The 26,114-nt window shown below is 39.7% G+C and overlaps 2 protein-coding genes across 2 annotated transcripts in view; one reads left to right on the top strand and one right to left on the bottom strand.

The window, feature by feature from the left end:
- ostc (oligosaccharyltransferase complex subunit) overlaps positions 1-11,251 on the top strand; it is a 45,697-nt gene extending 34,446 nt beyond the window's left edge. The window contains exon 4 of the mRNA XM_067399903.1: positions 10,816-11,251. Within this exon, the coding sequence (XP_067256004.1) occupies positions 10,816-10,834 (19 nt within the window). The 3' untranslated portion in view covers positions 10,835-11,251. The remainder of the gene's footprint in view (positions 1-10,815) is intronic.
- Positions 11,252-11,594: 343 nt separating this feature from the next.
- Positions 11,595-26,114, bottom strand: part of etnppl (ethanolamine-phosphate phospho-lyase) — a 29,037-nt gene continuing 14,517 nt past the window's right edge. The window contains exons 7-13 of the mRNA XM_067399902.1: positions 19,078-19,160; positions 16,339-16,564; positions 15,873-16,027; positions 15,456-15,545; positions 13,127-13,257; positions 12,972-13,042; positions 11,595-12,888 (exon numbers count right to left, since the gene is read on the bottom strand). Coding sequence (XP_067256003.1) covers positions 12,775-12,888; positions 12,972-13,042; positions 13,127-13,257; positions 15,456-15,545; positions 15,873-16,027; positions 16,339-16,564; positions 19,078-19,160 — 870 coding nt within the window. The 3' untranslated portion in view covers positions 11,595-12,774. The remainder of the gene's footprint in view (positions 12,889-12,971; positions 13,043-13,126; positions 13,258-15,455; positions 15,546-15,872; positions 16,028-16,338; positions 16,565-19,077; positions 19,161-26,114) is intronic.

Below are 26,114 nucleotides of genomic sequence, written 5' to 3'. Positions count from 1 at the left end.
TATGTGTAAAACCCGAGGCTGAACTGGACTTATGGAAATAATTGTACACTCCATTTTGGCTTTTATTTTTATTATTATTATTCAAAGCCAGATAATGTACTCAAACGTTGACAACTTTTGTTTCTGAACTTCTTTTAGGGGCTACATCCACATTGTATATGACTCCATTTGTTGTTAGTTTGCATACTTTGGAAGTCTTTTCATTAATCTTTGTTTATCTGCGATCATCCTCAGTTGGGGAATTATATCTAGGTATTATAATGTTCTTTTCCTGTTTCGTTTGGGGGGTGGGAAGGGCGGCTGGCAGCATTGTTTACCTCTGGTTTCTAGGTCTGGTATCTCTTATTTGTCATTTATGGTTAAAATTTGTTTCAGTTTGGAACCCTTGCATGCTTCTAATTTTTACATCACTCAGGTAATATAGGTGATGATAATGGAGGTCATCCTGTGAGTCTGATGACATGGAATGTCAGGGGATTAAACGGACCTGTTAAAAGAGCTAAAGTTTTCTCCCATCTTAAATCTTTCAAACCAGATATATTATTCTTACAGGAAACACATTTAAGACCAGAAGATCAGAGTAGAATTCGCAAGATGTGGGTTAGTCAAATTTTTCATTCCAAATTTAACAGTAGATCAAGAGGTGTGGCAATTTTAATTAATAAGAGAGTACAATTTATACCTTCTGACACAATCTGTGTTAAGTTATTGTCTCTGGATCTCTCTTTCAAGTCCCAGTGGTTTTAGCTAACGTTTATGCTCCCAATTGGGATGATGTTCAGTTTGCAAATAGTCTCCTATCAATAATTCCCAAGCTTAATACACATCATTTGTTATTTGCTGGAGATTTTAATTGTGTTTTCGATCCTCAGCTTGACAGGTCCAGCTCTAGTAGCAATGTTTCTGATATGGCAAAGGCTTTTTCTCTATTTATGCAACAGAACGGCTGTGTGGATCCTTGGAGATTCTTAAACCCAATGACAAGGCAATTCTCCTTTTATTCCCATGTCCATCACTCCTTTTCTAGATTAGACTATTTTTTTTAGACAACTTGTTTATATCAATGGTTAAGAAAGTTGACTACTTGGCTATAGTTGTTTCCGATCATGCACCTGTCGTGCTGGACCTGCATTTCCCTTTAAACATCAGGGAACGCCCTCTCTGGTCATTTAATTCATTACTACTATCTAACGATAATTTTTGTAACTTTGTCTCAACTAATATAGACACATTTCTGGAATTCAATAAAACGAATACAGTGTCTTACTCCTTACTTTGGGAGACTTTGAAAGCTTATTTGAGGGGCCAAATATTATCTTATACATCGTATGCTAATAAAGAACGTAAGAAGGAACTGCAAGCACTCTCACAATCCATATTACATTTAGACAGACGATATTCTGAATCGCCTACAGCTGAATTACGTAAAAAAAGAGTGGAATTGCAAACAAAGTTTAATTTTTTATCCACTACTCATGCAGAGCAATTAATAATGAGGACACGTGGTCTTTACTATGAGTATGGAGACAAATCAAGCCGGCTCTTGGCTCACCAGTTGAAACGTCAGGCTGCTTTCCCGTCTTATTTCCCAGATAAAGGACTCTAATCAAACTTTAACTAGCAACCTAGAAGAAATTAACAAAACGTTTAAAACCTTTTACTCCTCATTATATACTTCTGAATTCCCTTCAGATCCAACAGATATGGAATATTTTTAGATAATTTAGATATTCCCACCCTGCAATCAGATAAGATGGAAGATTTAGAGCACGACCTTGAGATCGAGGAAATCAGTAGGGCCATTATGGCAATGAAGAGTGGGAAGTCTCCGGGCCTTGATGGGTACCCTATAGATTTTTATAAGAAATTTAGGGAGAAACTTGCGCCATTTCTTCTGCATGTTTTTAAGGAATCATTGGAGGCAGGCTCTTTGCCTCCAACTTTTTCGCAAGCATCCATTTCACTCCTCCTTAAAAAAGATAAAGATCCCACCCAGTGTGAATCATATCGCCCCATATCTTTTAAATACTGACATTAAAATATTAGCTAAAGTGTTAGCATTTCGTTTAGAACGTGTCCTTCCTTCAATAATTTCAGACGATCAAATGGGATTTATTAAAGGTCGCCAATCCTTTTCTAATATTCTTAGACTTGCTAACATAATGTATCTTTCTGATCCTTCTCCGCACCCAGAGGTAGTTATTTCCTTGGATGCGGAGAAGGCGTTTGATCGAATTGAATGGCCATATTTGTTTGCAGTCTGAAAAAAGTTTGGTTTTGGTAATATTTTTATGTCTTGGGTTAAATTAATATATAAGTCCCCTTCAGCTTCCATTCGGACCAATTATTCCCGATCAGACTTTTTTCCATTTAACATGTGGGACTCGTCAGGGATGCCCACTGTCCCCACTCCTTTTTGCCATTGTAATTGAGCCTCTTTCAATAGCTCTGAAAACATCAACTGCATTCAAAGGAATTAAGCGAGGGGGTATTGAACATCGTGTGTCTTTATACGCCGATGACCTTTTGCTTTACATCAGTGACCCCATATCTAGTTGTCCTCTAATTATATCATTATTAGGTCGGTTTGGTAACTTTTCTGGATACAAATTAAATTTCCAAAAAAGTGAATGTTTCCCCATTAATAATTTGGCCTTACAAATTCAACAAGAATCATTACCCTTCCGTTTTTCTCTTGATGGGTTTAAATACCTTGTTATTCATATGACGCGCTCCTTTTCTTCTTTGTTTGAAGCCATTTATAAAGCTCAGTTAAAAGAAGTAAAGGCAGAGTTGGAAAGGTGGCATAGTCTTCCCCTTACTTTAGCTGGAAGAATAATTTCAGTGAAAATGACAATTCTTCCCAAGTTCCTTTATTTGTTTCAGTCCCTACCAGTTTTTTTGCCCAAATCTTTTTTCCATTTAATCAACCAATCCATATCCTCTTTCATTTGGGAAAATAAGATCCCCCCCAGGGTTAACAAACATGTTCTTCAAAGGACCCGCGATGTTGGTGGTTTAGATCTCCCAAGTTTTACCCATTATTACTGGGCATCAAATATTCAGAAGGTATTGTTTTGGCTTCATTGCCCAGAAACAAATTGGTGTTTAATTGAAGCACATACATGTCACTCTTCTTCTCTCCCTGCTTTAGTGTATTCTTCCTTGCCTTTGAAAGCTTCTCGATTCACATCCAATCCTGTTGTACTTTCTACTCTTAAGATCTCTAATCAGTTTCGTTGTCACTATAAATTTACATCTGCATCGGTTTTGGGTCCTATTTACAAAAATCATTTATTCCCTCCCTCTACACTGGACTCAACATTTAGACAATGGGTAGTTTCCGGGTTGAAATGCATCAAAGATTTATATACTGAAGGTTTATTCAACAGTTTTGAGAACCTCTGCAGATTGTATGATCTCCCACAAAACCACTTTTTTAGATATCTTCAGATTCGCAATTTTGTTAAAAACAAATTCCCATCCTTCTCTGACCTTCCTCCTACCTCACCTTTAGATAATCTTACTCTCAATTTTTATAATAAAGGATTGATTTCACTTTTATACTCCCAGCTCATGTCTTTGAAAGAGTACAGTCTGGATAAAATTAAATCCAGATGGAAAGATGAATTGGGCATTGAGCTGTCTGAGACTTTTTGGAGGGAGGCGCTTAAAAAGGTCCACTCATCATCATCTTCTGTTATATTAGGGCTCATACAATTCAAGGTGCTGCACAGGGTTCACCTGAGCAAGGCATGGTTAGCTGGAATATATCCTGGAGTATATGCAGCCTGTGAGAAGTGCTCTTTTTCCCCAGCCAGTCTGACGCATTCGTTTTGGTCTTGCTCCTCTCTAAATAATTACTGGGCATTGGTGTTTAAAACTATCAGTGATGCCCTTGGGGTGATATTGCAGCCTTGTCCTTCAATAGGTATTTTTGGAACCCCCTTTCTCTTTATTTATTTATTTATTTATTTATTTATTTATTTTTTTTGTGATGCTGTATTTGATGTTTTGTCCTCTGTGTAATGTCTCACAGAATGGCTAAAAAAATTATTATTATTATTATTATTATTATTTGTACTTTTATCTATTCACACTGCTATACTATTATTGTAATAATAATAATATCATCACTATGTAGTGGTATGCATGGGTCCAGGCCTTGAAAAGATGTCAGACATTATGTTGTTTTGTTGTTGCTAAGCTGTCTAGGGAAGGGATAGGTTTGGGTGGGTGGGGAGGGGGTGGTGGTGTTATATTTAAAATAGAAGGAAATAAATTGTATCTTGGATTGTATTAATGTATGTTGTTTTACTCCTTCAATAAAAAAAAATAAAAAAAAAATGAATCATCTCTATCGCAAAACTGCTTGAATCAGTGATGTATAGCACTAAACACAAGGTGACCCAACCAGCATGATGTTGCTTGACAAACGAAAGTGACCCGACCAGCTGGTTGCCAATGACAACAGATAAGTAACGCACATTGCCAATACGATCTTCTCTTGAAACCCTCCTTCATGCGGGGAATGCAGATCAATCTGAACTTGTTCTTGAGTCAGCCATAGTATGACTTCATGGTGTGAGTCCATTTCTAATTGCAGCGATGTGAGAAGCAATGCTAACTCAGTCACAAATCAGGCGGCTTATAATCAATGTGGCGAATTTGCGTGTTCAAGAGGTGAAATCCATGTGGGGAACGAATCCCTCGCTAAATTCCAGATTGCACAATTCCTTGTAAGATGATACTGTTTAGCCTGTTGAATTAGCCATTTAATTAGCTCCTGAGAAACGTGATAGCCACTGATAATACTGAGGAGCTTATATATGGATGCTGTGATAGGCATTGTATCCTATAGGTATATGCGAGTCACCTGGGAGTTAGCTGATGCAAGCTTGACTGACATGACCTGCCAGAACTGAAGCTAACGCTGGATTTTTGGGCAGTTTCTCCCAATCTTCTTTGCAGGACCTCTCAAACTCCATCTATTTACATTGGGAGCATCGGTGCACAGCCATTTTCAGATCTCTCCAGAGATGTTCAATCGGGTTCAAGTCTGGGCTCTGGCTGGGCCACTCAAGGACATTCACAGAGTTTCATCAAAGATGTCTCTGTACATTGCTGCATTCATCTTTCCTTCAATCCTGATTAGTCTCCCATTTCCTGCTGCTAAAAAAAAAAAACATGGTATTGGCCAGGTGATGAGCGGTGCCTTATTCCCTCCAGACATGATGCTTGCTATTCAGGCCAAAGTGTACAATCTTTGTTTCGTCAGACCAGAGAATTGTTTCTCATGTTCTAAGAGTCCTCCAGGTGGGCTGTCTTGTGCCTTTTACTGAGGAGTGGCTTCCATCTGGCCACTCTACCATACAGGACTGATTGGTGGAGTGCTGCAGAGATGGTTGTGCTTCTGGAAGGTTCTCTCCACAGAGAAATGCTGGAGCTCTGTCAGAGTGACCATCGGGTTCTTGGTCACCTCCCTGACTAAGGCTCTTCTCCCCCAATTGATCAGTTTGGCCGGGCGGTCCGCTCTAGGAAGAGTCCTGGTGGTTCCAAACTTCTTTCTTTTACACATGATAGAGGCCACTGTGCTCATTTGGGACCTTCAATGCTGCATAATTTTTTCTGTACCCTTCCCCAGATCTCGGAGGTCTACTCTCGGCCTTCATGTCTTGGTTTATGATCTGACATGCACTGTTAACCCTCTGGAGTCTAAGGCTGATTTGGGGCCTGGAGAAGTTTTGACATGCCCTGACATTTGTGCTTTTTTCAGTTGTTCATAAACATATTAATGGAAAAAGTGTCATTACACTGTATTCAGCACAAACTAGGCTACAATAATATGTGAGGAACATGTATGTACATGTTTGTGTTTTTGAAGGAATAACATTTATGCGTGGTTATTGAAAAAAACAAAAAAACTTCACCCAAAAATGAAAATTTGATGTTTATCTGCTTACCCCCAGTGCATCCAAGATGTAGGTGAATTTTTTCGAACGCAAATTATGATTTTTAACTGCAACCGCTGCCATCTGTCAGTCAAATAATAGCAGTGATTGGGAACTTCAACTATAACAGTAAATAAAACTTGCTTAGACAAATCAAAATTAAACCCTGCGGCTCGTGACGACACATTAATGTCCTAAGACCCGAAACGATCGGTTTGTGCGAGAAACCGAACATTATTTATATAATTTTTACCTCTAATACACCACTATGTCCAACTTCGTTCAGCTTCCTGTTAGTGAGGTCAAAAAACGCGTTGTGATGACGGAAGTGATGTCTCGCCCATATACTTCAATGAGCGCGAGACATCACTTCCGTTGTCAGAGCGCGATCAGACCTCACTCACCGGAAGCTGAACGCAGTTGGACATAGTGGTGTATTAGAGGTAAAAAAATTATATAAATACTGTTCGGTTTCTCGCACAAACCGATCGTTTTGTGTCTTAGGACATCAATGTGCCATCACGAGCCGCAGGGTTTCATTTGGATTTGTCTATGGAAGTTTTTTCGACTCTTATTGTTCAAGTTCCCAATCACTGCTATTATTTGACTGACAGACGGCAGCGGTTGCAGTTAAAAATCGTAATTTGCGTTCGACTGAAGAAAAAAAGTCCTCTACATCTTGGATGCCCTGGGGGTAAGCAGATAAACATCAAATTTTCATTTTTGGGTGAACTATCCCTTTAAGTCACTGAAATAACACAGTGACACACAACACATAACACACAACACTTTTTGCCAAGAAACACAGTATGCGAGGAGGTGTGAATCACCACTGAATAATGGGCCATTCTCACCTGAGAAGACAAAAGAATTGGATAGTAATGAGCTGAAACGACTTGCACATTAATGAGGCATTTCAGTCAGGTAGGCTGTGAAAAAAACCTTCTGTGATGTCTCAAGCTCATCATGATATATGAAACATACAGAAAAATATTATTACAATATAAAGTAATGGTTTTATATTATACTTTAAAATATAATGTATTTCTGTGATGCAAAGAGTCTGAATATAGGCTTTTAGTTTAAAAGCATGCACATTTGGAGAAATATTGGATTCTCATATGCTTGTCAATTTTCTATACAGAGGAGTTATATTAATTTAATATTCATTGTCATTACTAGGAGTGCTGGTGTTTTCAATTCATACTTGAAGTCGGAGGGCGATCTCTGTGCATTTTTAGTCCGAAAATTCATCTAAAAGAAGAAGAGGCTTTTCCATGAATGGAGTTTCCAATTCATACTGCAGCCGGAGGGCGCTAAAGAAACAAAAACCAATCTAAAATTCATCTATAGAAGAAAATAAAACAGGAACTAACTGCATGTCTTCTAGAGATCACTAACCATGACTTTTACATCCAGATAAACACTTTTCAAGACAATAAATACACGATTGAGACGATGAATGCATGTATTGCCTCTGAATTTGCGTCTGAATAGCGCTGGCTCCGTGGGCGTGGCCGCATTAGCGGATAATGAGCTGAATCACGGACTTCTGACATGGCTCTTTTCATACAGATTACATAAACACAGAAGGTTTGTTTTCGATTTGACTTACATAATTTAAAACCTGACATCTTAACATTTTTTTAGACATAAGTCTAATTTTTTTGTCATTAGTATTCACTAAGTTACAGTTCATTTTCTGAGAACTATCAGATTGGACTTCGTTCAGAGGGAGACGAGATCACGCATCATGTTAGTTTTCTTTATTTTACAAAAAGCACAACATTTTGTTTGTACACAAATGAAAGAAGATATTCCACAGATTAAAATGGTGTATAACTCTTAATTGTATGTGCAACATTGACAGAGTATTTTGAGTCTCTTTCACACTGATAAGAAAAAAACCACGGTGGTATTGCCGGCGATACCGTCAGACCTCAGAGTGTTAAAGGGATGGTTCACCCAAAAATGACAATTTGACAACGGCAATGATGTCTTGCACTCATTGAAGTATAAGCGTGAGACATCACTGCCGTTGTCAGAGCGCCGCAGGGTTTAATTTGGATTTGTCTGTGCATGTTTTTTCGACTCTTATTGATAGTTCCCATTCACTCGCATAATTTGACTGACAGACCATGACGGTTGCAGTTAAAAATCATCATTTGTGTTCTACTGAAGTAACAAAGTCACCTACATCTTGGATGCGCTGGGAGTAAGCAGATAAACATAAAATTTTCATTTCTGGGTGAACTATCCCTTTAATTGTGGGACCTTGGTGTGTGCCTTTCCAAATCATGTCCAATCTACTGAATTTACCACAGTTGGACTCCAGTCAAGTTGTAGAAACATCTCAAGGATGATCATTGGAAACAGGATGTACCTGAGCTCAATTTCGAGTGTCATGGCAAAGGCTGTGAATACTTATGCACATGTGATTTTTTTAAAAAAAAAATTTTCCCTCTCCGTTTTTTATATTTAATAAATTTGCAAAGATTTCAAACAAACTTCTTTCATGTTGTTGTTATGGGGTATTGTTTGTAGAATTTTGAGGAAAATAATGAATTTAATCCCTTTTGAAATAAGGCTGTAACATAACAAAATGTGTAAAAAGTGAAGAGCTGTGAATACTTTCCGGATGCACTGTAAATGGTCAGTAATAAATTGGCATTCTAACCTAAATTCGAGGCCATAATAAAATAGAGTCAGATAAAAGTTTAATTGCAATTAAACTACTTTGACACACTGAAAAGACCGAACGTGTGGGAACCCTCTGCTCTGTTAGAAACCATCTTTTGGCCGATTGAGTGGGCTCTACAATCGTTCTTATTAAGGGCTAGGGAAGGGCATTTCAAGCAAAAAATAATACTCGATCGCTGGGAATTATTGGATTATTATTCGAAAATCGCACCCCTCCCCCTCATGCACGCACGCACGCAAGAGAGTTTCAGTCTGTATAACTAAGACTGCCCTCGACTAAAGATTTTTCTGGTCGACTAGTAGTCATCCATTTCAAGAGTTTATTTGACTAATCGCACATTTATTAAAGCTGCAGTCCACAACTTTTTTGTGTTAAAAATTTACAAAAATTATATAATGAGAATATACAACATGAATCCATTTTCAAAACTGTGTTTTTGTCTTATCCTGAATCATTATGGTACACTTATAAGAAGTGTTTATATTCGGACTGTTTCAGACCAGACTGTTAGGACTCGCCGCAGAGTATCACGGTAAGTACGTGACTCGCCATAGACATACACGGAGAAAAGTAGCTCCGGCTAGAATGTTCCTCCACAAGACGTGTGCAGTTCTGTTTATTAACCGCTAGAGGGCCAAAAATCGCAGACCGCAGCTTTAATAAACCATATAAATCACAATAAAGAGCCTTTAATGCCTACATAGCCTAATCAGTGCTCAAGCACACACATAAAGCTTGCCACAGCACACTGGCAGAAGTAATGATTATAAGTCAAATTGATATCCAGTTTTCCTCCTGGATAAAAAAAAAAAGTTTCAGGCAGCACCAGCTTGTGGTCAAAAATTATAATTAAATTTTAAATAAATGTATGGCATACACTGCAGGAGAGATTAAAGCAGAACGAAGTAACTTTTTTTACCTTCATAAATAGTTTAAGTCTTCATGATGGTTAATTGACATGTAGTGGTGTGTTTGAGGCGTTATAGCATTATCTGATTTGATGGTATGATGCCAAACTGAATCCTAGGCTGTATCTTTGCCCAGCTGGTACAGATATGTTTTCATTTTCCACTGTGGGGCTTATAACAGAGTTCTATGGAATGTAATGCAAATGCTTCAGTTGTTGTCTTGGTAACGCAAGTGTTTACAGACGAGATGTAAATAGCAACAGCATTATGGAGGATGATCAGGTATTTATTTTTAATTTTATGAATAACATGTTTACTTCACTCAAATCGCACGCTTGGCCAGCTAAAGAGAAACTGTTAGCCAGACAACAGTCAAGCAACCAATTCTGAGTGGCGATGTCACTACACGCATTCTACCAGCACGATTCAACAACCATAGACAAAAATGCTGAGAATTCTGGGCGGAGAACAGTTTGTAATTGTGTTGTGCGAACCAAGCTGGAAATATAACTGGAACGTTTTCCTTACCCTTTGGCCCAACATTGTTCGTTTTACAAATGATTCCATTTATGATTTTTTTTTTTTACCTGTTTTTTCTAAAATAATCTAAAAATGTCTTTATTTATTGTAGCAGTTGTTGTGCTTGGCCCCATTAATTGCTACTTGCAGCTATATGGCCGTGTGTCCACCTAAGCGTTTTTTCCAGCTCCGAGCGTACTTTTTCAATTGTTTTCAATGGGAACGCCGCGTTTTTTAAACGCGAGAGCGTAACGAGGCGCTGAGCATCTTTTTCACGCTCAAGCGCTGAGAGCTGGGCATTTTTTACTGGTCGCCTCGAGTTGAAGAATGTTCAACTTAGAGTAAAACGCTGCGCTCATCACTGTCAATTTTTAGCCAGCCGATCAATCAGAGTGAAGGAGGGGCGGGACAAATACAACACTGGCCAACTGATATTGCGTATCATAACAACAAAGCGTCTCAACGGAAAAAAAACGCTGCGCTGCAGAAGCGCTCTCAAGCACTCACAGACGGGCATTTTAAGCAGAGCGCCTAGCGTTTTCAGCTGGCTAAAAACGCTTAGGTGGACACACGGCCTATTTGTTATTTTCAGAGCATGGAGATAGCAGCAATGTTTCAGCAGTTTCTTTAAAGATACATGCATCATCATATTGTGGTTTTAGATTATTCTCTGTTGTCTTGCATTTGATGAACTTTTTGTATTTCTGATCATTATCTGAATGTGTTTATCTTGCAGTGGTTACCTTATGGGTTAAAGCTGCAATATGGCATACGCCACGGGAGAGATTAAAGAGATACAGAAAACCATTCCAGTGCCAAGGACTCAATCAAATGCTGATCAGTTATTGCCACTGGCAGACATTTCCTCCCTTATTTTTTATTTTTTTGTGGTGACATGCAACTTGGTCTCTAACAGGACTCTAAATGTGCTAAATTTACTTATCAACATTGCTGATAAAAAACATCTCATTACATTTGTAAAAAGTCCAGAGGGTAGTCAGTATTATATTGATGCCCTCAAAAATGACTGTTGTGGTCGAACAAAATCCATTTTGAATATCTCCTTATACTGTTATTTTGCAGACAGCCTGCTCTGTGTAAAACCCTTAAATGTGGCTGTTTGATGTGATTTTTTTCTATAATAAACAAATGTATTTCCCACAAAACGTTTCTAAGTTTGAGTTATTTGATGATTTGATGAAATTATATAAAGTCAAAAAACAAGATAAAAAAGTACAATGAAAGACTCTTTTAAAGTTATGAAATAGATTTAAAATGTAATAAGACTTGTAGATGTTTTGATAACTTTCAAACACTAGAGAGCAGCACTGAATAGACTGACCTGAAATAAAGTGCTGCAGGGATGACAAAACCCACAAATGAGTTAGCATTTTAGCATTTCCTGTTCAAGTCAATGGGTTTTTTGAAAGGGTTTTTGGTTAAATGCTTGAAAAAAGGTCTGTGGATAACACAAGCTCAAGAGATTTTCACATTTTGTTTTACAACGTGAAATACATCATTGATACCTTTGTGATTTTAATTTTTTTTTTAAAAAGCTTTTTACTCAAGTGGCAAAAAAGGGACTACAGAGGTTGTCATGGCCATTAAATGTTTTCATGCTGAACAGGTAAACTATTCTAATTTTAACGGAACATTTAAAGGAAAATGTTTTTGAATAAAGAAAGTGTTGTCGAAGCCTAATATGCAACCAGTGTAGTTCATTTATGGCCTAAATTTAGCTTTTTACTTATGGCAATTGTTTAATCATAAAGGTTGTTTATTTGTGAAGATTATCATGATGATGAAAACGTGTAAGAATCATGAACTTTTGTTGGTCACAGGGCTGTATTCATTTTTATTTTATTTTTTTATTATTTTTTTTCAATAATTTAATGCCAATGTAAAAATCCTATTGGGTAATGCTAGGGAACCAGGGTGATGCTAACTTCTGGGTTGGTCTACAAAAATTTCACTACTGCAGCACTTTGAGTGCAAAAATCCTAAATGAAGACAGAATTGTACTTTGAAACAATGTTATATATATATTTATTTATTTATGGATATACCCAAGCAGCACTCCTCTTTTAACTATTTTTTCTAAATCTTTCATTCTACATTAGTTTTTTTCCATGCTGCCTTTTATCTAGAGGGTGTTTTCCACTCCATTACTATCAGACATGAGTGATTCTCCAGCTGTTTTACTGTGGCAGACAGCAGCAGAACCTGCTGAGTGTGCATTTGCTCAGGTATGTATGTAGTTGAAGAGGCTGTTGCAAAACAAGCAGTGTTGAAGGTGCACTTGCTGTATCTAATTTGGTATAGATGCATTTCAACTTATCTATAGTCTCTCCCACAAAACTAACCAGCTCCAGCAAGTGTCCCTCAGTTCACTTGTCACAACACAGATGATAATGCCATAAATACAATGATTTATTAGCTTATTTTTACTCTTTTAGTAATTTATAGCTTTCTATGTGTGAAAGCTAATGCTTTTATCATATTGGATAATTTAATTTCACCCAGAGGTAATATTTCAAAACTCATTATTAGAAACACTGATACAGTTCTGACTGGCACTACTAAAATATATGGCAATGTAATCTTCATACAGTGTAATTGTTGATCCATTATAACATGGAAAATGTTAGACATAATTAAATAGTAATTTAAAGAAGTTGTGTCCCCCGCTGTTTCATTAGGTTCTTAGTTTCTTGTTGGTTTTTTTGCTGTGAGGTATTGTGCCGGTGTGCTTGTGGCTGCTGTCATATGAAGTATGATCGAGGGTGAGGCCATTTTCCTCACTGTGTTCCTTGGAACCAAAAGGTAAAGAACAAAAGGTCTTAGTTGTTTGATTCTGCATTAAGTAGTTTATTACATAACCTGCAAGTTTACCTTTCTCTTACTATGTCCATTCTCTGAGATTACTGCTTCATGCATGTGAAGGCCCAAAGCCTTTTCTAAGTCTAGAACAAAAGAATAAAGCACAAATTACCATGAGAAGTGTGAACCAAAATTAATTAAACCAGGTTTTGAGTTAATAGAAGTACCTGTCAGAATTTGGTCAATCGTATCCACGGCAAGTTCCGCATCCTCTCTCGTGAAGCACATGGGAGGCTTGAACTTCAGAACGTTGCGGTGTGGGCCATCAGCACTGAGCAGAATCCGCTGCTCTTTTAGTCTTAAAAAATAAATAAATAAATTATATATATATATATATATATATATATATTTATTATATAAGTTCCATTCTAATTCAACCCTTTCTGTGCAGTTCTATATATTTTAAAGGTAGGGTAGGGTTTTTTTCCATAATTTTTGTTATATTGTTTGAAATTCTCTTCACATCCTAGCAAGCAGTAATAAAAGTGGTTTAAATAAAAAAGTGCATATATCTTCTGTGGAAGACTCAGTACCAAAAAAATGGCCAAACAGCAGCCTCCTTTTACCATTTCTACTGAATCAAAACAACGAACTTATGCTGAGTTCACACCATGTCATAACCGTAATCAAGAGATGTGACATTCTACTCAAAGCTGTTCGCGTCCACTGACTCTGAATTATGTGTTTCTATTGCAACTCTATCAATGCTGAAATTAATCTACAGCAGGTCAGGTAGTCCAAGTCAGTTGTTTACGTTCATTATTGTAAAGCTATGTGCTATGAGACATGAGGTAATTTAACACTTCTGACACTTTGTAGACTCTGTTCTGGCTTTGTGAGTTCAGGTGTTTTGGAGGAGACGTGGCTTTGGAGGGCGCTGAAGAGAGGGTAGAATGTTTTCAAAGCTAGCTAGCTATTGCTAGCCTCTCCAAAATTGCCTACCCTACCTTTAACTTGCCATGTTTTGTGGCTAAGCTAACAAACTTTATTTACAACTTGTTTTATATTATTACTAAATTGTATGAGAAACATACACAAATAACAGATAGTTAGCAAAGAAAAAAGTGACAAAATATGTAATTTTGTAACTTGCATATCTTTTCAATGGGAACGCCGCGTTTTTTAAACGCGAGAGCGTAACGAGGCGCTGAGCATCTTTTTCACGCTCAAGCGCTGAGAGCTGGGCGTTTTTTACTGGTCGCCCCGAGTTGAAGAATGTTCAACTTAGAGTAAAAAGCTGCGCTCATCACTGTCAATTTTTAGCCAGCCGACCAATCAGAGTGAAGGAGGGGCGGGACAAATACAACACTGGCCAACTGATATTCCGTATCATAACAACAAAGCGTCTCAACGGAAAAAAAACGCTGCGCTGCAGAAGCGCTCTCAAGCGCTCACAGACGGGCATTTTAAGCAGAGCGCCTAACGTTTTCAGCTGGCTAAAAACGCTTAGGTGGACACACGGCCTATTTGTTATTTTCAGAGCATGGAGATAGCAGCAATGTTTCAGCAGTTTCTTTAAAGCTACATGCATCATCATATTGTGGTTTTAGATTATTCTCTGTTGTCTTGCATTTGATGAACTTTTTGTATTTCTGATCATTATCTGAATGTGTTTATCTTGCAGTGGTTACCTTATGGGTTAAAGCTGCAATATGGCATACGCCACGGGAGAGATTAAAGAGATACAGAAAACCATTCCAGTGCCAAGGACTCAATCAAATGCTGATCAGTTATTGCCACTGGCAGACATTTCCTCCCTTATTTTTATTTTTTTGTGGTGACATGCAACTTGGTCTCTAACAGGACTCTAAATGTGCTAAATTTACTTATCAACATTGCTGATAAAAAACATCTCATTACATTTGTAAAAAGTCCAGAGGGTAGTCAGTATTATATTGATGCCCTCAAAAATGACTGTTGTGGTCGAACAAAATCCATTTTGAATATCTCCTTATACTGTTATTTTGCAGACAGCCTGCTCTGTGTAAAACCCTTAAATGTGGCTGTTTGATGTGATTTTTTTCTATAATAAACAAATGTATTTCCCACAAAACATTTCTAAGTTTGAGTTATTTGATGATTTGATGAAATTATATAAAGTAAAAAAACAAGACTTCTGACACTTTGTAGACTCTGTTCTGGCTGTGTGAGTTCAGGTGTTTTGGAGGAGGCGTGGCTTTGGAGGGCGCTGAAGAGAGGGTAGAATGCTTTCAAAGCTAGCTAGCTATTGCTAGCCTCTCCAAAATTGCCTACCCTACCTTTAACTTGCCATGTTTTGTGGCTAAGCTAACAAACTTTATTTACAACTTGTTTTATATTATTACTAAATTGTATGAGAAACATACACAAATAACAGATTGTTAGCAAAGAAAAAAGTGACAAAATATGTAATTTTGTAACTTGCATATCTTCAATAATTTTATGCATGGTATGCAAACAAACCTGTTAAACTTTTTTTTTTTTAAATCCTCTTTTTAATGCATGACTTGTCCTCACCTGTAAATAACATCCTGAGCTTCAGCTGTGGCAGGTGTCCTTTTATCCCGGTTTCTTACCAGCTCCAACCCAATAAACAGACCACGGCCCCTAGAAAACAAAATGTTTGACCTGCAACTTTAAACCTCCGGGCAATGTGTGTTCCAGACACACTTTCATCAGCACTATTACAAGTGTACCACCGTCACAAACAACCCCAGGGAAATGATTAACACAAGACTTGCAACATAAAGAGGCCATGGAACTTCAATAATCTTATGCAAACAGTCATGGTTACACCATGGCACAGTATTACTCACAGTCTTTACTGCAGAATTTGTTGATATATGAATAAATAAACAATGGCATTATGGATCTGATCATGTCCATCAATTACTGATTTTATGATTTTTAGAAGTTAGGAGGGAGTTAACCAACCTCACATCACCCACTAAGGGGTGTCTTTTCTTCAGATCACCCAAAAGCTGAGTCAGGTAACCTCCGACATGCAGGGCATTGCCTTGGAGATCTTCCTTCTCAATTACATCTAGCACCGCCAATCCAATAGCACATGATACTGGGTTACCTCCAAACTAGAGGACACCAAGGAGGGATATTCTTCAGCCTTTTGCTTTTTGTGTCAATAAGAATTTCTGCTCTAAGCTGCTCATTTATAAAATGTTGTGTAGAAACTGACCTACATTTGTTTGTTACGATCATTTCTCAAATGTGAAACCCAAAAAACAAATGTGAAAACGCAAAAAAAACAAATCATCCTCACAAGTTATAAACGAGGCCCCTGTTAACAATGCAAATAGTTTTTTTTTTACATTTGTTGTTTTAGTCTTAAACTGTATTATTTCGTGCCTGCCATTGTCAAAATATGGTTTCTTTTTGTCCTCACTGTGTTGAAGTACTCCATTCCAGATGACATGAAGCTTTCGGCGACCTCTCTAGTGGTGATCACACATGACATTGGATGACCATTTCCAATAGGTTTGCCCATTGTAACAATATCTGGTACAAAATCTTCTCCTTGTAGCTGGAAGCCCCAGAAGTGGATGCCCACCCTGCCAAAGCCCACCTGGACCTCATCAGCAATGAAAATGCCTCCTGCATTTCTCACATGCCTGTGGTAAAGCAAGAGTTGTGGTACATACAAATTGGAATGTATGCATATTTATATTCAGAAACACATATTTCATATGATACATGCATTATAAGACATGTCCCTAGTTTGACAAATGCACACTTGGATACATAGTGATTCATTAATGGGCACAGAGTAAAACGGTATAATTTTATTAGCCAAAAATTGTAATACTGTTTGGTCCAATTAAAAAAAACAAAAATAAAACTCTGCACCAGTCAAATTAAAATTAACTTTATAAAAGTAGTTAATAAAACAAACAAAATCTATAAACAAGCCAATTTAAATTGTGCTGAATTTATAGACATAATTTAAAGGGGGACTCAGTGATATTTCAAATACACTGTTTGGAAGTTAGTCGACCGAGTCCAACAACAAACATCTAACCAATTGGCATCAGGGGGCGTATGACGTTCGAGGAGAGAACGAGCAAGAGGGTGATTTGAAAATAAAAAATAACTGCAGAACGAGAAATGGGACACAATACAAAACAGCTCAAAAGAATATCATTGGAATGAAGGTTTATATTAGAAAAGCTTTCCAGCACTGGAGAGAGCTAAGAGGGAAGGCCTGAAAACTGCTTTGATCCCTCTTATCATGTGAGTACACTGGGTTTTGATTGTCTGGGGCCCGTTTCAGAAAGGAGGTTAAGTGAGAACTCCGAGTATGTTAACCCAGAAATGAGGGAAACTCTGGGTTTTCCGTTTCAGAATGGGAGGTATGTCAAACCCGAGAAAGCAGGGTAAGTCAAGCCCATTTCTGAAAGAGAGGTAACTTATACTCAGAGTCCGTTACCATGGTAACTTACTCTGTGAACCTAACCTGGTCGCGAGCAGGTTTTCTTCGGTAAACCCAGAGTTTCTTTCAATCTCCTCCCCCTTTTTAAAGTGTATGTAATGTTTAAATAGTTCATTCATTCATTCACGCCACAATTTTTTTAAAAATTTTTCAAGTTACAAATATCTAAAAGTTCTTAAATCAAGATGGATATTCTATACAAGAAAATGTAAAAAAAAAAAAAATTCATGCAAACAGAAAACAAGATTTATCGGAGCTTCTATTACTAAGAGCAAATTTACAGTAGCCCCGCCCACCAAAATCACACAAGGTTAAAAACAATGCATGTGAATAATGGCTTCAGTGGTGTAAGCAGTATCGTGTTGGGTGCGCAGAACTAACTTGTGACGCGATTGATTGGGTTCAAATCTGCCTTTCGCCGAGCTTGTTCTTTTCCCTTTTCCCATCACATGTCACATCAGAAAGACATTAATTTTCAATAAAAATGAAAATATTCTAAAAGTGGAAGTAAAGTGGAATGCCTAACAAGTGTTAAATAATAAAATAATTTGCACTGATATTATTGCATCCCTTTAATTTACAATAGGCCTACTGAGGTGCAAATAGTATGTATCTGCCAGTATAAAATATAAATAGAATCGAATTATGCTATTTACACTTATTGCAAAGAACTGCTACTTTTAGCCTACATGATAAATAGAACATAATTAGCAAAATAAAATAAAAAAATAAATTCATTTTGTGAGATACCATAAAAATGAATATTAGTTCAATAACTTACCATTCTACCAGTTTTCACCTTTGATATTATAACAGTGATAAGAATTTAACTCAAAAGTATGCAGACGTTATTTTGTCAAGTGCTGTTGCCATGGTGAATCGTAATATCGGAGCTCCATTGGTGATGGCTTTTCATAGTCGTGATGCACGCGCTTAACTCAGTCAACCTACTCAGAGTTGATTGAACTAACTAAATTCAGCTGTTCTGAAACAGAAAACTCAGAGTTTCCCATTTCAGGGTAGGTCAACTGAGAGTTCAAGTTTTAACTCAGAGTTGGTTGAACCTCCTTATTGAAATGGGCCCCTGGAGCTGCTGTGCTGTTTGTGACTAACAATGAACACTTTGTATTTACTTGTGTGTGCTGTATGTAAATTTTTTGTGCTTCCTTGTCGTTAGTTCATCAATTGCGCTTTATTTTTCGTGAAGCATTTTGTTGCGCATCAGCTGTGATAAACAGCTGCATCTGCTCGCAGCTAAACATCCGCTCGCGTGTGTAACAGTAGCCAGATTGTGAGAGTTGAGCAGGTTAACCACTGCATACTGACAATCGCTAGAGAATGCGGTGCTTAGCGTCATTGGTAGTGCATTCACCTTGCATGCCAGCAGCAATCGGACGGGCAGCTATTCAAGTCCGACTCGGAGCATGGTGGTTAGAATTGGAGTGTAAGTTTTAGAGGCGGAGCAATGAAGAGAGGGGTGTGTTTGTTTGGGTTGGTTTCAAATATCAACAATGTACAACAGCATAGTTCAAATACCACTTACTGCACCTTTAAGCTTAGAAAAGAGGAAAACAAATGCAAATAGTATATTAGCCTATAGATTAACTATGTCACTGACTGAGTGAAGCAGAAGAGCTGCAATCATGTAACTAAAATGCTTCAATCAGAGCCAGTTAAGCACTTGGTAGTACATACTGTGCCACTTTCTGGAAGTAGCCCACTGGAGGAATGACCTGCCCTCCGCAACTCTGCAGTGACTCAGCGATAAAAGCGGCAATCTACACAGGAAAAGATCACATGAGTCCCTTGTACCCTAGTGGCAATACGTGCAAGGTCCTACTGATGGAAGCGTCCTTTTTAAAAGCTGCTTAAGATGACTATAACAGCCACTGCCATGATCACAGCTGAAGAAAGCACAGAACATTCACAAAGAAAATCAGGAGGAAAACGGGCACATACGAGTTGCCATGATGTTTGGGCAATTCATTCACTGATCCTCACAGATTCACGTCAGTTCTCACTTCTGAAATGGGACTGTGTATGACCCCATATTTTCCTGCAACAGAAGGTTAAGGGGCTTTTTGAAGACGCACATGCATTTCTGCAAATCATTGAGCCTTTAGGCATCGAGGAGGTAAGAATAATTCCCGTCTTTGCTTAACCTGGAGAGAAGGAAAACAGCAACAGGTGGAGAGCAGAGGGAATGTGGGGAGGGAAAAGGAAAGGATACAGAGGAAATCAGTCAGTAATAGAGATCACACAGGAAATCACTGACTGGAAAGATCATGTCAAGGAATTTAAGGCAAAACACTTCAGGCAAAAACATTTTGGACTATTTGGCTTTTCATAAAGTGTTGTTTCAGACTAGTGGAAAGAAAACATCTAAAATACACTTTTAAACATTTAATTTATTGCACTTTATCTATTTGATCTTTAGATTTCAATTACAGTACATATCTTTAAAGGCTGTTTCTCAAAACAAGTTGTTTCTCGTGCATTAAGCAAGAAATCTCTAATTCAGAAGTAATAATGTAAACCAAACTTTAAAGTTTTATTCCTATCTATATTCTGAACATTTTTACAGTGGGGTTTGTTCATATAATATTTGTCTGGTTTTATAGTGCATTTTACTTCCAAAACACTTTTTTTTTTACTTGCCAATAATCGTATTTTCTAATTTATGGAGTGATAAAAGAAAACAAACAAAACAAAAAAAAAACAAAAAACATCCAAAATCCACTCTATAAAAACCATTGACTCTAATATGTCAAGCAAATGAAACAATTTTGAGCCAGGCTTTATCCAATGTTCAGATTTCTGTTCTGGAAATGTGTGCAAATTAGTGCTTTAATTAGATAAAGCCTAGTTTGCATATCTAAACATAACATTTTGGGAGACAAATACAAAAAAAATAAAATAAGTTTGCAATACTTAACCCTTGTGCGTCAATTAAAAAAAAAAAAAAAAAAAAGTTACTAAGTTCCTTAGAGGACAAAAATGTTCATGTCAAAAAACTGTCATAAAAAATTGAAGCTTGGGAGCACAGATTAAATTTGGTCTCATTTTAAAGAACACCCTTGGCAGATTATTGTTAAAGTAAAAAGACAAAGTTTCAAAAATGAGAAAAAAAAAGTTATTAGAGGTTTAAGTTAATGAAAATGATTTATGAAGATTGTTTTATATAAAATCAATCCTGAATGAAACAGCCCCTCCTAACTTCACTTTTATGAGTGTCTGCAGAGCTGTTAGGAGAGGTGGAGGTGTAGCTGCTCTATTTAAAGATGTCTATCAATGCAAGCAAGTGTCATTTGGTGATTACTTGTCTTTCGAATACTTGGGTATTGTATTAAAAGGTGCTCCTCACATTCTACTTATAGTTATCTACAGGCCTCCAAAATACTCTCCAGCCTTTTTGGAGGACTTTACAGAACTGTTATCAGCAATTTCCTCTGAGTTTGACTGTTTTGCTATTACTGGGGACTTTAACATCCACATAGAAAATGCAGAATCCAATATGGCAAAAGAAATCATAACTGTTTTGAATACTTTTGATCTGACTCAGCATGTACATGGACCTACACACAATCGTGGACACACTCTAGATTTAATTATCAGTAAGGGTCTAAACATTTCATCCATTGTCATTAAGGATGTAGCGCTATCTGATCATTTCTGTATTTTCTTTGAAATATTGATCTGTCCGACTGTTGAAGCTAGATCTGTCTCGTCAAAAAGCGATGCTTAAATGAGAACACTAGTGCACTGTTTATGAAGGCTATATCTTTAACACCAAGCATATCTGCAGACTCTGTTGATTTTCTCCTTGATTCTTTTAACTCAAAAGTACAGAATGTTATTGATAACATTGCTCCTGTGAAAGTCAGGAAGAAAAGTGGCAGACAAAAAGCACCATGGAGAAACTCAACAGCAGTGCAAAATATGAAAAGACAATGCAGAAAAGCTGAGCGCATGTGGCGAAAGACAAAACTTGAAATCCATTATAACATCTATAAAGATATTCTTCATGCTTTCAATGTGGAATTAGGCAAAGCTAGACAGACCTTCTTCTCAAATATTATAAACAGAAACTTAAACAACACCCGCACTCTTTTTGCTACAGTAGAGAGACTAACAAACCCCCCAAGTCAGATTCCCAGTGAAATGCTCTCAGACAGCAAATGTAGTGAGTTTGCTTCCTTCTTCTCTGAGAAAATTAATAATATCAGAAAGGCGATCAGCACATCCTTGAGCTGCACTGGGGTAAAACAGACCAGATCACAACCTCTATTATGTCCGATTTCGAAGCAATTGATGGTAAAATTTTGGAAGAAACAGTACAGCACCTTAAAACATCAACCTGCGCCCTTGACACACTTCCCACATCTTTTTTCAAAAGAGTGTTAAACTGTTTAGAAGCAGATCTCCTAGAAGTGGTAAATGCCTCACTTCTCTCTGGGACTTTTCCAAAATCCCTGAAACCTGCAGTTGTTAAGCCCCTCCTGAAAAAGAGCAATCTGGATAACACCATATTGAGCAACTACAGGCCAATCTCAAATCTTCCTTTCATAGGCAAGATCATTGAAAAAGTTGTTTTCAATCAGCTGAACAAGTTCTTAACCTTGAATGGATACTTTGATAACTTTCAATCTGGTTTCCGACCACATCACAGCACAGAAACAGCACTCATATGTTACAGTACACTGGAGACAGACACAGACGTAATAGGTAATGTAGAGTTTATTTAACCACAGCAGAGCAAATGGATGAAACAGGTGTGTGAACAGATACTTGGAATTAGTGGAGTAGATATGAATGAGATAATTACTGTCCTTTCTTTTGTAGTTGGAGTAATGCTGAAGACTGGAGATCGCTGGAGAACAATGGAGTTGGTGTAAACACACACACACAGCAGACGTGGAACACAATGGGAAGGAGACACGCTGGAGACAGGTAAGTATATGAAGAGTAGTCCTTGAGGTAAGTATCACACTGGGTATATGCGAACGAGACCGGACAAGTAGTGCTGTGTGTGTGTGTGCTTTATACTGGTGATGATGAGTGAGGTAATGAGGTGCAGGTGGCGGTGATCAGTACTCGGGAGATGGCGTGCGTTGTGATTGGTGGAGGTTGGAACCTGACGTGTCTGTGACAGTACCCCCCCCCCTCCACGGCCCGCTCCTGAGGGCCGAGAACCCCGACGCCGTGGTGGACGTCCTCTACCCCGCGGTGCCGGCTTCTCAGGGTGATTGTCGTGAAAGGTTTGGAGTAAACTGGGATCTAAGATGTCGTTCCTTGGGACCCAGGAACGTTCCTCTGGACCATATCCTTCCCAATCCACCAGATATTCAAGTTGGCCACCACGACGTCGGGAGTTCAAGATCTCGTGAACCTCGTAGGCAGTTCCGTCCTCCAGGATGAGTGGAAGGGGGGGTTCGGCGGGAACCACGTCAGGTCCTGTGGGGGAAACAGAAGGGTAGTGAGCCTTGAGTAGTGACACATGGAAAGTGGGGTGTATACGATACCCTTGTGGCAGTTGAAGTTGGTATGTGACGGGGTTGACCTGCTTGATGATGGGGAATGGGCCAATGAACCTGGGACTCAGCTTTTTGCAGGGCAGACGCATTCTGATGTCCCTCGTAGATAGCCAGACCAACTGACCAGGTTGGAAGACAGGGGTGTCAGATCGTCGAAGGTCGGCTACCATCCTGCGTCTGCGTAGGGCTCGTTGCAACTGATGGTGAGCTGAGTCCCAGACCCTCTCGCTCTCCCGGAACCAGTAATCCACAGCTGGAACGTTGGAGGGTTCCCCATCCCAGGGGAACAGTGGGGGTTGGAAGCCGAGTACGCACTGGAACGGAGTAAGTCCTGTAGTAGACTGCTTGAGGGAGTTTTGAGCGTACTCGGCCCAACCCAGGAACTGGTTCCAGGAGTCCTGGTGGTCGTGACAGAAGGTACGTAGGAAGCGGCCTATTTCCTGTACCTTCCTTTCCGTCTGCCCGTTCGACTGGGGGTGATAGCCGGATGTCAGGCTAACGACCACACCTAGGAGAGACAAGAAAGATCTCCACACTCTCGATATGAACTGTGGACCTCGGTCGGAAACAATGTCCTCTGGTATTCCGAAGTATCTGAAAACTTGATTGAAGAGTACTTCGGCTGTCTCCATGGCAGTTGGTAATCCTGGGAGTGGGATGAGACGACAGAATTTAGAAAAACGATCAACTACAACTAGGATGGTGGTATTACCGTCTGAAGCAGGGAGATCGGTTATGAAGTCCACTCCTAGGTGTGACCATGGGCGTTCTGGAACGGGCAGAGGAAGGAGTTTTCCAGATGGCAGATGACGAGGTGACTTGGAAATGGCGCACTCCCTACAGCCCCGCACGGACCTTCTGACATCAGAAGCCATTCCTGGCCACCAGAAGCGTTCTTTTAGCAACGAGAGGGTTTCATTGACCCCTGGGTGACCAGTACCAAGTGACGTGTGAGCCGAGTGAATGGTGGGAGTGCGACGTGTCCGTGGTAGGTAGAGCAAGCCTGGTGGACAGCCCGGCGGAGGGTTTGTGGAGGCATTGGAGGAGGGGATCGTCTCCTCGGACCAAGTGATGGGACTTACTATGAGGGAGCTTGGGATGATAGGTTCAGGTTCCTCAGTTTGTTCCTCAGGAGCATGGAGTCTGGAGAGAGCATCCGCTTTAACGTTCTTAGTCCCTGGACGGTAGGAGATTGTATAATTGAAACGGGAGAAAAACATAGCCCAGCGGGCTTGTCTGGGGTTAAGTCTCTTGGCAGACCGAAGGTATTCGAGGTTCTTGTGATCTGTTAACACCAGGAAAGCATGTTTAGCACCCTCCAACCAATGCCTCCACTCTTCCAATGCGAGTTTGACTGCTAGAAGTTCCCTGTCACCGATGGAGTAGTTGACTTCCGCCGGGCTGAGCTTGCTTGAGAAGAAGGCACATGGATGAAGTCTACTCGGTGTCCCCTGCTGCTGCGACAACACCGCTCCCACTCCAGTCGTTGATGCATCAACTTCAACAATGAAGGGTTCTTCTGGGTCTGGATGTATGAGTAAGGGAGCGGTGGTGAAGGCTTTCTTGAGTTTTTCAAAGGCGTTGGTGGCTGCTGGAGTCCAGGACAGAGACTTGGGTTTATTTCTGAGGAGACTGGTGAGTGGATGGGTGATAGAACTGTAACCTTGAATGAATCTTCTGTAGAAGTTGGAGAAACCTAGGAATCGTTGGAGCTCTTTTATGGTTGTGGGTGCTGTCCAGTTAGTGATGGATTCCACCTTCCCCTCGTCCATCCAGATGCCACTGTGGTCAATTTGATAACCCAGGAATGAAACGGAATCTTGATGGAATGAACATTTTTCAGCCTTGAGGAATAGATGGAATTGACGGAGACGGTTGAGGACCTCCGCAACGTGTTGGCGATGTTCGGCCTGGCTCCGGGAGTATACGAGAATGTCGTCGATGTAGACTAGGAAAAAATTGGTGGAGAAACTCCCGGAGCACCTCATGAATAAAGTCCTGGAATACGGAGGGGGCGTTGACCAGTCCATACGGCATGACGAGGTATTCATAGTGTCCAGTAGGTGTTATAAAGGCGGTTTTCCACTCGTCCCCCTCACGTATCCGGATGAGGTTGTACGCGCTGCGGAGGTCCAGTTTGGTGAATATAGTGGCACCACGGAGATGTTCCAGGGCTGCTGGGACGAGAGGAAGGGGATAACGGAACTTCACGGTGATTTTGTTAAGTGCTCGATAATCTATACATGGCCGCAAGCCTCCGTCCTTCTTCGCCACGAAGAAAAAGCTGGAAGCAGCAGGGGAAGTAGACGGTCTGATGTAACCTTGGGCGAGGGCTTCCTTGATGTAGTGTTCCATGGCCTTCTCCTCCAGGATGGAAAGTGGGTATATCTTACCCTTTGGTACTGGTTCACCCGGAAGCAGGTCGATGGCACAGTCCCATGGCCGGTGTGGAGGCAGCTTGGAAGCCCGTTGTGGACAGAAGACATCGCTGAAGGGGGCGTAACACTTGGGGATATCCACTGAACGTTGTTCCATTGGACTTTCGATGGAAGTGGCACATAGAGATAGATCAGGTGGAGATGATGGTGGAAGAGGAAGTTCCATCAGGCAACGTGAGAAGCAAGTGTCGCCCCACTTCAGGATTTCGCCCGATTTCCAGGAGATGGTGGGATTATGCTGCTCCAACCAGGGGCGCCCCAGAACCACGTCAGCCGTTGATTCCTCCAGAACCAGCATATGAGCTTCCTCACGGTGTAGAAGACCCACTTGGAGAGTTACTGGTCCAGCCACTTTACACACGCTCTTACGACTGAGGGGTCTACCGGTTATAGAGTTGATCTTGTAGATTGTCGGAGACGGAGTGGTTTTGAGTTGAAGTTGACGACAGATGGCCCCAGAGAGGAAGTTGCCGGCAGACCCCGAGTCGAGGAGCGCGACCACTGAAATAGAGACATTGGCCGCAGTAAGAATGACAACAGTGGTAAGTGGTTTCATTTTATGTGTAGCGGGAATAATGGCACTCACCAGGGGTCGTGGAGGTCTAGTGGGGCATGCAGCAATGACATGCCCAGGTTCACCACAGTAGAGACAGAGACGTAGAGTCAGACGACGGCGTCGTTCTTCAGAAGATAATAGTGAATGTTCTAGTTCCATGGGTTCTTGGGCTGGTTCTGGAGTGCTGACGGGTTCGGATCGACA

The sequence above is a fragment of the Chanodichthys erythropterus genome, chromosome 11 (assembly GCF_024489055.1).
Source record: "Chanodichthys erythropterus isolate Z2021 chromosome 11, ASM2448905v1, whole genome shotgun sequence".
NCBI lineage: Eukaryota > Metazoa > Chordata > Actinopteri > Cypriniformes > Xenocyprididae > Chanodichthys > Chanodichthys erythropterus.
The sequence above is the reverse complement of the archived record's forward strand: the minus strand, read 5'-3'. Positions and strand labels throughout refer to the sequence as shown.